The sequence below is a fragment of the Helobdella robusta genome (assembly GCF_000326865.2).
Source record: "Helobdella robusta unplaced genomic scaffold HELROscaffold_1, whole genome shotgun sequence".
NCBI lineage: Eukaryota > Metazoa > Annelida > Clitellata > Rhynchobdellida > Glossiphoniidae > Helobdella > Helobdella robusta.
In genome coordinates, this window is record NW_008703570.1 from 8,245,459 (window position 1) to 8,256,809 (window position 11,351).

The following is an 11,351-nucleotide window of genomic DNA, read 5'->3' on the forward strand; positions in this document are numbered from 1 at the left end:
TGTAAGCAGACGTTTATGTTTGTTTAATTTTAAGTGAATAAAGTAGGAAAGGCATTCAGATTTGAAACTCAGAAAAATTTGACAGTAAAGAAATAAAATTTGATAAACGTTTTGAAACGTGTCTAAAAATTAGTTTTAGGAATTTTATAAGTTTTACTAAAGATTTTTATTTTGCTCAACCTACGTTATTTTTATATTTAAAATATAAAATCAACAAATTCTGAAATTGTGGTTTTGTGGGGTTAGATTGAAAAAAACAAATTGCTATAAACATCATCAGAAAGTTTTTTCCGTGGTACGTCTGATAACATTTGAAGACGTGAATCTTGCAGATTGCGTACAACGTAGGACAGAGGTTTCATGTTAAACGCATTAGCGCTGGCATTACAACCAGACGCTACCCTCACTTTTATTGCTCTCTTCATTTGCCATTTTAAGAATTGACGCCGTGTTTGAGATTTGCATAAATTCATTTTATAGATGAAACGGCCTAAGAAATGATGCACACATTGATGGCATTCGGAACTTGAATAAATAGCGTATGTCTGTGCGTATGTCTGTGCGTGTGTATGTGCGTATGAGTGTGCGTGTGTGTGTGCGTAATAGTTTTTTATTAGAGGTGTTAGTATAATAATTGTTTTGTAAACAATTTATCTGAAAAGTTAATTGAAATAAATCAACAACATAATCTCATATGACAAGTTCAACGGATGCTACTTTCACTTATGAAATTGTTAGTCTTTCATGCTCCCCCTATATAAATGTTATTTTAAAGTTACTGGCTAATATTTTTAATGTGGAGACATTTAATTCATGTAACCATTTGGCCTGCAATGTCGTCTGGCAGGTCAGCGTTCCAATGCGGAACTAATCGCCTAATGCTTTTTGTAATATGCCTTATTCAAATTAAATTAAACCTAAGAAGCTATGAAACAAATATTTAAAAACAAAACTCATCATAATAATGTTTACTCGTAAATAAACTTTCAACTGAAATAGACGATTAAAATTAAATTATTCACAGTAGTAAAGTTTATCTACAAAAATGAAGATTATTATCTCGAAGCAACATTTACAAAAAATGAACGGATCAATCAGCCTGAGGCCAAGCGATGCCTGAAAAGTCTTAATTAACTTTGACATTAATTGTTAAAAAGTTATGGAATGACATAACAAACACTATAATTAGTGTTTGTTATGTCATTCCATAACTTTTTTCAGAAGAACTGTTTTTAAAATAAAAAATAGATTGCTTCACATATATCAATGTTTATTTTTTTCTGAAAAATGTTAAAAAAACTAACAATTGTTTATATAGGTATGAAATCGTCTGTTAAAATATGTGTTTCAAAAAATATTTGATCTTTGTACTGTTTAAAATTTTTTAAAATAATTTGTGGATTTTTTTTCAAGGGTAAAAATTTGTGCGATTAACTCAAATAAGAAAACACATCTGGCTAATAATGATTAACCAATAATAAAAAAAAATTATTTTCTAATCATTAATTAACTTATTTTTATTTCTTTCAACAATTTATTCGTTAATTTCCCATTTTCTGCAATGCATAAATGATGTTGATCAGAAAAACCTTAAAAATGCCTGCGGCTGGTCAGCATGCAAACTTGCAATGTGGAGTGGACATTGGCAGTTTGATGCATGCAAGTAAAAAGTGGAAGAACTTTGTAAGAATGGGATTGATTATATCAATGATCATTCTATCGCCTGTCCGTCGCTTAGGTTCGCAAGAAGGATGTGTCGTTTTCAAAGCGCGTTATAAAAAATTTTTTCTATTTGAAGTCGTCTGTCACAACTTCTACAAAAATGGTTTGTCGTCATCGTATTGAGAATTTTGTTAACTTCCAAAAATATTAACCGTAGTTTCCGTTCGTCACGCATTTAGAAAAACATTTTATTTAAAAAATTTAGCATTTTATTTTGTTTCTAAATTTGCTCTAGATTTTACTGTTCAGTTTAATTAGCATATGGTTATTGATAAATATCATTGTATTTTATAATGACTTGTACTCTAATTTAAATACATCTATGTCATATGAACTTTTTTCTTGAAGATTGTTCTGTGATGAATTCATATTTGTAATGAAGGTTTCTAACAATATATCCAACAGTATCTATACCTAACAAGTATATCTATAAGATTGTACTCTGATGAATTCATATTTAAAATGTATCTAACCAAATATCCAAAAGTATATCTAACAAGATTTAAGATTTTTTTTATAAGTGATAACTATAAAATAAAATGAAAAACCTAATTTATTTTATTCCTCGCCTTTACAATATCTGATAACGTAGATTGATGATAGGTAGCGATTGATTATATTATTAATTTTGAAATGGCGTTATGAGTCGTTGAAGCATGTGATGTCCATTCAGGTCATCAGTTTGGAAGGCTGGGTGGACATAATGTATTACATACAAGATGCTCATTCGTTTTGGGACTGGATGTACTTTGTGGCACTCATTGTCGTTAGTCATCATTGTTTCTGTCCTTTTTCGTCTTACTTAATGTCTTTGTCTTTTTATGTCGTCGTTGTTAATGTTGTTGATGTTGTTGTTGAAGATGTTGCGTTGTTGTTGTTATAGTTTTTGTTGAAGATGTTGCGTTGTTGTTGTTATAGTTTTTGTTCTTTATCGTTTTTTTTTTTTTTTTTTTGTTCTCTCCGCATGTTCTGGCATGCGTAAAGCATCGTTCACTGACAGTTTGTGTTTTGTTTTTTCTGTAGAGCTTTTGTAGGATGTATGGTGAAAAAATGTTGAGATTTTATATTCTTACTTATCTCTTCTAAGTATTGGTTTCGCTTTTTCTTATCTAAACAGCCACTACTAATAAAACTTTATTTTGATTACGGAATGACACCAAATCATGTAAATTTGTGTGTGTGTGTAATAATGTGTGTGTGTGTGTGATAGAGAAAAAAAGAGAGAGAGAGAGAGAGTTTAAGAGTTTATGTGTGTGTTGCGTGCATTTATGTTTGTGTGTATGTGTGTTATTTTGTTCTTGTAACAGTAGACTATTGTACTATTGACGAACTCAAGAATGCAGGTGTGTAGCAAGAATGCAACATAATCATAATCATCAATGAGCATTTTTTATGAGGGGTTTTTTTGCTTTTATCATCACTGTCTTAACTGTCATCATATTTCACAGTTTATGAACAGTTTTAACTATCCGGGACTTTTTTTTAACTTCAAATAAACTTTGCTCCACTGCATTCTTTTTTATTTGCATACAATGATTTTGATTTCATGCAAACTTTGACAAAAATTTTAAATGTATTTTGATCGTTTAAAAGTTTGTTTAAGGTGATTTTTAACCAGCTGTTAATTTCGCCAACCAACTAACAATAGAAAAGCTTCAGCATTGTTAAGTATATGAACAAGTACTTACTCAAACATTCAATCATTTTTCATCAATTCAATCAGCCGAGTTATTTTATTTACAATTACAATTTTTATTAAATGTTATTTGTTTTATGAATAGTATTATTTTTACCTTTGAATGCTTCTAATATTAATCTTTTCTTGGTAAAAATTCGGTTTTGAGAGATTTTATAAAGTATATGTCTTATTCGAATGTATCAGAAAAAAAGAATTACAGTTTGTTTCAAATTTGTGCAATTCTGGCTTCATAAAACATTGGTAAAAATTAATTTAAAAAATATAAAGTAGAAAAGAATTAATAATGAAACTATCGGTTGTTGATACGCTATACATTTTGTAAAAAAGCAAATTATCGCGCGAACTTTCTCTATAGCCTTGGCCCCCCATGCTCTTCACTGTGAAGCTGCAATATATAATGGGCTTGTCGAATGATTTTTTTGAGTGATGATTTCGTTTTATTTGGTCATTTTTCATTCTCCATCGAAACTTCTGACAGGTTGCATTAGCCCGCAGGCCACAGGCTCTCAGATAGCTAGCTACTTTTATATTTTCATACACCACGTATGCGTTATGCTGCTTTGTGGGGTTTTTAAAATAATTTATTGAATTCTTCCGGCTTTGTATTTGTATTTAGATATTAAAAATTCATACATTTGTAAGCAGATTTTATTAAAAACTATATATAGACTTTCACAAGAAATGTTTTATTTCGTGATTTTTTCGTATTCTCTCAGCTTTCTTTTTCTCTTAAGCTGGCGGCTCTGTAAACAAAAAATTTAATTTTTGAACAATTTAAACAATAAAACTGAACAATAAAAATTATTTACAGATTGTTGCTGCTTTTTTAAATTATTTCGATAAAAAGGTTGAATAAAAAATAATTATAATCTTCATATTATATAAAATTTAAAATTTATTGATTCAATATTATACAGGTGTCAGTAAAAATACAATCCAAGTAATATTGGATTGATGGCACACTGTTACGAGTGGACCTCTTATTTTACATGCCATTTTAAATTGCATCGTTATTTTCAAGCCATTTTCATGTGATTTCGTTGAAAACGCATTTCGAAACTATTTAAAATAGTCTAACGACAGCCTCATTTATTAATGTAATTCTTAATGTGATGTTTTAACAAAGCACGATAAACGACTCTAGCATGTGTTGTAGTTGCGTCCTTTGAAGCTTAACATCATGTTGTCCTGGTGAATTGATAGCCGGGATTTCGACCATTATTGCTTTTCTTTTTCAACTCTCTGCTCAGATGTTTGATGTAATGTCAGAGATATTCTTTTCACTTTTTGTTGTTTAGTTTGCGGGAGGTTTCAACTGTTTGTAAAATGATAAAAAGTTTTGTCTTTTGAGTTATTTATAAAGATAAATCTGAACAGAAGTTTTCAACATATTTGAAACAAAATTTTATATTAATTTTACACACAGAATAATTTTCTGTAATGGGAATGTCGTAAATGGTTATAAAAACCATGTAGCTTAGCCACAAATTTACTTTAGGATTCGGGAGCTTAGAATTGTCAAAACAATTGCTTCCGTCAACCCATATTTTTTTAGTTATTACCATGCCAAGACATCCTTTCAATAATTTCTTGTTTTTATGAAAAAATAAATTTATATAAACAGAGAAAAAAAATATATGACCCCACGGCATAATCATTTCGCTATGCATTTTTAAAAAACTGTTAATTTTCATTTAATTCCCACGTCTGTGCGTAATTTGAAATCATGATGTTCATGGCGTATAACATATAATGTAAATAATAATTATGGTTTAGGAAGTTTTATTACGTAAATGCAAATAAGTGAAGATATTATCACAAATTTCAGTTTACCAGAGCTACTAGAAAAAAATTGAACGTTTTCGGATGAAAAGATCAAGATTTCTGAAAATTTAAATAAGTGACTAGGACCATCGCATAGGTTTTTGAAGTAATTTTCTTTCATAGCATGGGGTTCCATCGTGTTGTACTTGTGTTTCATTTAATCATATGATGAAATTAGTAACAAAATATGTATTTAAATGACTTTTCACAAATATAATTGAATGCTACTTTTAATACTGTGAAATACCAAGGATGTTCCTATTACTATTGTAATTTGTAGTAAAATATTTTAGCAGAAAAATTTGTATCAGGTCTTAGCAGTCAAAAAGCTAATACAGTTAAACCTTCGTATAACGAACTTGATGGTTCCAAGAAAAAAATTCGTTATATAGAAATTGCGTTATATGGAATTTGTTTTGGAAAATTCTATATTGCCTATCATCTTTTCAATGTTTATTTGTCTTTTTTAATCAATCAGGCATACAAATGTTGGCATAGTTGCAAAGTTTTGCCATGTGAAACTTTTGTCGTTGGAAATACTAACATGTAATTGTCATTAAATAAGGTCCTGCAAACATTCAATCTATCTTCCTTGGTATATATTTGCATTTCGCCCATTTATATAATCAAATAATTTTTGAAAAGTTTCATCATAAAAAATGTGACAGTTAATTGCTAGATGTAAGCATTAAGCAAGTCGAGTTATAACGTGATGAAAATATTTTAAATGTGATTACATTCAGATGACAGGCCGTGTGGAAGTGAAAGGCTGCATCCTATAATAAATAAACGATAAGAGAAAAGATGTATATATAAATTTATGTATGTATGTGATCTCTCTCTCTCTCTCTCTCTCTCTCTTTCTCTCTATCTCTTTCTCTCTCTTTCTGTGCCTTTGTCTCTGTGTGTGTATGTATCTGTGAGTTTGTGTGTGTGGTGTATGTGTGTGTGCGCGCGCGCGTGTGTTTAAGAGAATAAATAGCAGACGGAGGCGATAAGAAAATAGATGTTGTTAGGCGTAGATAACAAATCACAATGCTGATGATGCAAATATTTTGTTCAACGGGGCTGGTGTGTGACGGGACATGACCGTGCCTGTGAAGGTTGGTGTCCTCAGGTAAACAACAATGCCATAAATATGCTCTCTCTCTCTCTCTCTCTCTCTCTCTCTTTTTCTCATCACTTTCTCTCTCTTGTTTTCTCTCTCTCTCTCCTCTTTCTCTCTCTCTCTCTCTCTCTCTTTTTCTCATCACTTTCTCTCTCTTGTTTTCTCTCTCTCTCTCTCTCTCCTCTCTCTCTCTCTCTCTCTCTCTCTCTCTCTCTCTCTCTCTCTCTCTCTCTCTCTCTCTGGCTGTGTGGGTGTGAGAGAAAGAGTGCTTGAATGTGTGCGTTTGCGTGTGTTTATGTGGTTGTAAGATGAAAAACTAGATGGAGGCGATATATTTATTCATTAATTTATTGATTCATTATCGGTTTATTTAGTTTATATTTATTCATATTGTTATTTTTTTTACTTATTTAGCCATTCATTTTTCGACATATGTAGGTGTATATAGCATTCAAAAAACAAAATGTATCACATCGGTTGTTAGGAATGAAGAATGCACGTTTTATAAACTTCAAATTGGCACGTTGACAAATAGATGTTAATATTTCTGTACGAGTCACGAAGTAATACTAACTGTTGGAAATAATAAAAATTTGTACCTAAGCCACCGGCACGCCAAATAATGTGCACCATCCCAGGTGTACCTGGTGGCATTTTAATTGGAAACAGCATGTACAAGAAGTTATAATTTTTCAAATAAATTAAAATTCCACACGAAATTGTCGTTATTATAATTTTTTTTTATTTTCCAAGATTATCCGTATTTGTTTGAAATAACAAAAAGGGTTTCTTCAAAAAATTTATGAATTTGGTTTTGTCATTTGTGTTGCTATTTGTCAACTCAATTAAACTTATTCTGCATTCATGTCATTTTAAAAACTATTCATTTTATGAATAAGAATAGGAGAAGAGGCAAAATCGTTTTATTATAACCATGATTATAACGTTGGTTTATCGTCGTCAAATGAGTGGACAAACATTAATCACATGAGTAAACTTTGTTCACTGACTACATCGCTTGTCGGATGTGTTGATCAATCGCCCACCTCATGCTCATTACACAACGACCGCTGGGTATAACAAATAGTTTCGCACGTGGCAACTGATACTTCTCTCTCCAGCTCGTTCAGTTGTTTATTTTCTGTTAAAACGTTCTGATTGATGTATATTTCAAACTCTGACGTTCCAGGGTACTGTTACTTATGGGTAAATGAGCTAATTCGAATAACTGATTTATAAGCTGTCCACGTAAGCTAGCTTTCCTGCATGTCAACATTTCTTTTTCTTCTGAAAGTAACTTTTCGAAAAAATGTAAGACCTTCTCAGACTGAAATTCTTAGAAATAATTTTTATTTTCATTTAGAATGAATGATTATTAATTTGTATTGGCTGGTCTCTAACAGGTTTAACATGCTTAATGAATGTTTGGGCTGGGTGGCCCTGCAAGCCCAGGCTGGGGTTTCCTAGTAAATAACATTAGTTGTTAACAAGAGTTGATTTGCTAAATAATCTTTATTGAATTAAATTAAATTTAACAGATATTTCTAAAAAAATTTATTTGTAAAATTTTAAAATATTATCCTTAATTATTTAAATTTTAATTTTTCCTTACAAATTCCTATGAATTTTTTAAAATTTAAAAATAATCACAAAAACTTAGTATTCAAAAAATGAGAACAAATTTAACTATTTACATTTCTGATTGTATCTCCAGATAATTAAATTTTTCAGATTGGTGCATTTTTTATGATCAACCTCTGCCTGGTCGTCATAGCAACACAATTTGCAGAGACGAAAAAGAGGGAGACAGAGAAGATGATCCAAGAAAGGATGTACCAGAGGTCGAGTAACAGTAGTAGCAGCTTAGATGCAAGTGATGGAGAGCCAGTTGGATGCTATTTGCAGGTTTTCTTCATTAATTATCTTTCAATGCTTTTCTGCTTCTGACGAGGACTGCACGGTACTGATTTGATGAAGCCCACCTAACTAAAAATTCAAAACAGTGTTGGAGATCATTTTGTAGGACATATTTTATTGTAGTCTTTGCTCATTGCGATGAAGTGTTTTCATTGTATTTCATTTATTTTGATTTTAAACATTTATTTATTTTCATTGCAGTTAATAAGGTGCATTGCACATTCCTTGCGCAAAAATTATCGCAAGACAAGAAAATGTATACAGACAACCATCGTTCAGCCATTAAAGAAAAGATTCTGCAGTCACTTCAATGGTGAGGAGGAGGAAAATAATGATGAAAATAATGAGAGATGCAAATCAAAGAAGAAGTCTAAATTTAGACATTCTAAATGCAAAAATTGTTGCTGCTGCTTAAAAAAGAAGAAAATTATTCCGACAGTTGCACCATCATCAAATTGTTATGGAGTTCACGAGAACATTAATCATGATGGCAATGCATTTTGTCGAGGTGACAAATAATTGTTTACGAACTTTTATTCTATTCATTTGAAATAAAGTTATTTAAAAAAGTAATTTAATCTCTTCGCTAATTGATGGGGCATTTTGCTTCTGATTACCTCTTAAATAATTTATTTTGTTATCAAATACTTGCTAAAATAAAAAACAGAAATGCACAAACAACGTCGCAACACTCCAGTCATGTCCGTGATGCACTCCGTCAAAAACACAACTTCACTAAAACGAATAGTTTTTTACAGTGGTTATAAAACGTCTTCCAGTATGGATGAAGATTTTAACAATTTTGATGATCTGTTCAATTATCAAGTTAGACTATATATTCTACAATGATGTATTAAAATCATATATTTAACAAATTTTTTATGAAATTGCCTCCAGATTAGAGAATCAATATCAGAGTCATGCCTGCCTTTCCAAAGACAATACTCTTTTTCCAATCTTGCTCCATATGCCAGTCCTGAAATATCTGAAATTGGATCGCCGCCAAAATGCACTTTCGACGCCAACCACAAATTAGGAAATTCAATTTCTTCTAATGCAAGACGCCACAGCAGTTTATCATCTCTAGAATCGACAAGTTTTGAGACATCTTTTTCAGCAATTAAAGATCTGACGCTGAAACCCGAAGAACGATGTGTCAAGTTAGAAGCACTCCCGACACGAAAGCTATCTATAAAATCTCCAGCATTTTTAATAGTACCTGCAGTGAAACCAAGATCGCCGAGTTTCCAGCAATACTCATTGGCACGATTTTCATCAGCATCTGGTCAGACTCCTTTACAACGAAGCTCTCCAAAACATTCCCTTCCACAATCCAGAATCTATCAACAAAATCGTTCACCACAGTTCTCAGCAACTTACAACCCTAGACAGTCTCACGCTAGAAGGATGACTGAAGTATTAAAAAATTCAGAAAACGAGATGGCAAAGGATGTGGCACATCTGCGGCGAGGTTGTCACAACTTTCAACTTTTCATTTTTATTTTTCATTTCGAATATTGTTTTTTCAATTTCAAATTTTGACAAAACTTTTCAATGGTTCAGTGAGTATGCCTAACCAGCCAACAAATAAGAAAAAAAGAAGTAAGGAATATTCCGATGTCCCAACTAGACAAGACCCAAGTGATTCGGCGAAATCAAAGAGAAGAAAATGGCTTCAGCAAATGATCCGATCAAAAAAGAAGACATTTGGTAAAATTTAAATGTAGCCGCAATTTGGTACACAATATTAACAATAGAAATTAAAACGGTTTATTTTGTTCGATCAAACATTTTGCGCTTTTTATTGTACGGCCATTTGTGTCTGTTTCAAATTATTAACTCATTTAATAACTTTTTGTTTGTTTTTTATTTAACTGACAAATTAATTTTTATAAGCTAATGATACATTATTCAATTTTTCCAACAGGTTGTTTTTTTAAAATAAGAAAACTGCTTCAGCGATTTGTAGACAGCAAGTACTTCCAACGGGGCATTTTGCTGGCAATCCTCATCAACTCCATCAGCATGGGCATAGAACACGATAAACAGGTTAGTAGCATTTACTTCCATCTTTTATCCGTTTTTATCATTTTTTGATTATTTGCTCTTTTATATTCAATTATTATTTGATATCAACTTTTAAACGTTAGTATTTTTAAAAATTAGAATTGTTAACAATCGATTGTTTTTTTTTTGTAGTCAAATAGATATTTATAACGTGACATTGATCAACCGTAAAATATTCATTTGCTGAAAAAACACAACCCAGCAGTGCAGAAATAAAAAAAAGAGTTGTGCCACGAAATTTACACGATGAATATTTCATCAGATTGCGCGTCGTTACTTTGATTTATAGCGAAATGGTTGGCGGTTCGCGACCGGTCTTAAAGTTTCATTACGAGATCCGCATGTTTGTCTCCTCTGTCTGTCGCCTCCGCAATTCAAACTGTTGTTTGCTCTTATTTTATCTTTTCAGATATTTTCATAATTTTAAAAAATGTTTGATTTAATTTTAGTTTAAATGTCTTTGTAAGAAAGAAAAAGTCTAATAATTTACCATTTATTTACTCTATAATAACAAATAAATCATAAAAAAGTGTTTTTCAAATTATTGACTAGTTAATAACTAGATTTAATACTAAAATTTTTTTCGAACTTGTTGGAGAAATAATTGTTGTTTGTAGGGCAGATGGAAAATAAGATTGCATACAGTCAAGCAAATCTTAATGAAAGGTACGTATGATGAGTTGTGACGATGCATAATGCGTCGTGAAAGATAAGTTACATTTATAACGGAAGCTATCAGCCCGATGCCTGCCTCGTCGTTAAAAACTAATCAAATTGTTGTTTGTTCAGGTTCATCATTTTTAATGCTGATTTTTGTTTGTTTGTGTGCTATGTAACGTTTCGATGTAACAGAACGTTATGAAGTTTAATCCCCAATCGCGTTCATAGTTTGTAAATTTAATTTTATTTCGTGTGCAAAATATATACCATATATATATATATATATATATATATATATATATATATATATATATATATATATATATATATATATATATATACATATATATATGG

The 11,351-nt window shown here is 31.0% G+C and overlaps 1 protein-coding gene across 1 annotated transcript in view; it reads left to right on the forward strand.

Annotated features, from left to right (window-relative positions):
* HELRODRAFT_148954 (hypothetical protein) overlaps positions 1 to 11,351 on the forward strand; it is a gene marked incomplete at both ends in the record, with an annotated part of 66,048 nt that overhangs the window by 45,856 nt on the left and 8,841 nt on the right. Inside the window, 5 exons of the mRNA XM_009011150.1 lie at positions 2,396 to 2,488; positions 8,085 to 8,258; positions 8,472 to 8,526; positions 9,397 to 9,744; positions 10,198 to 10,319. Of these exons, the coding sequence (XP_009009398.1) occupies positions 2,396 to 2,488; positions 8,085 to 8,258; positions 8,472 to 8,526; positions 9,397 to 9,744; positions 10,198 to 10,319 (792 nt within the window). The remainder of the gene's footprint in view (positions 1 to 2,395; positions 2,489 to 8,084; positions 8,259 to 8,471; positions 8,527 to 9,396; positions 9,745 to 10,197; positions 10,320 to 11,351) is intronic.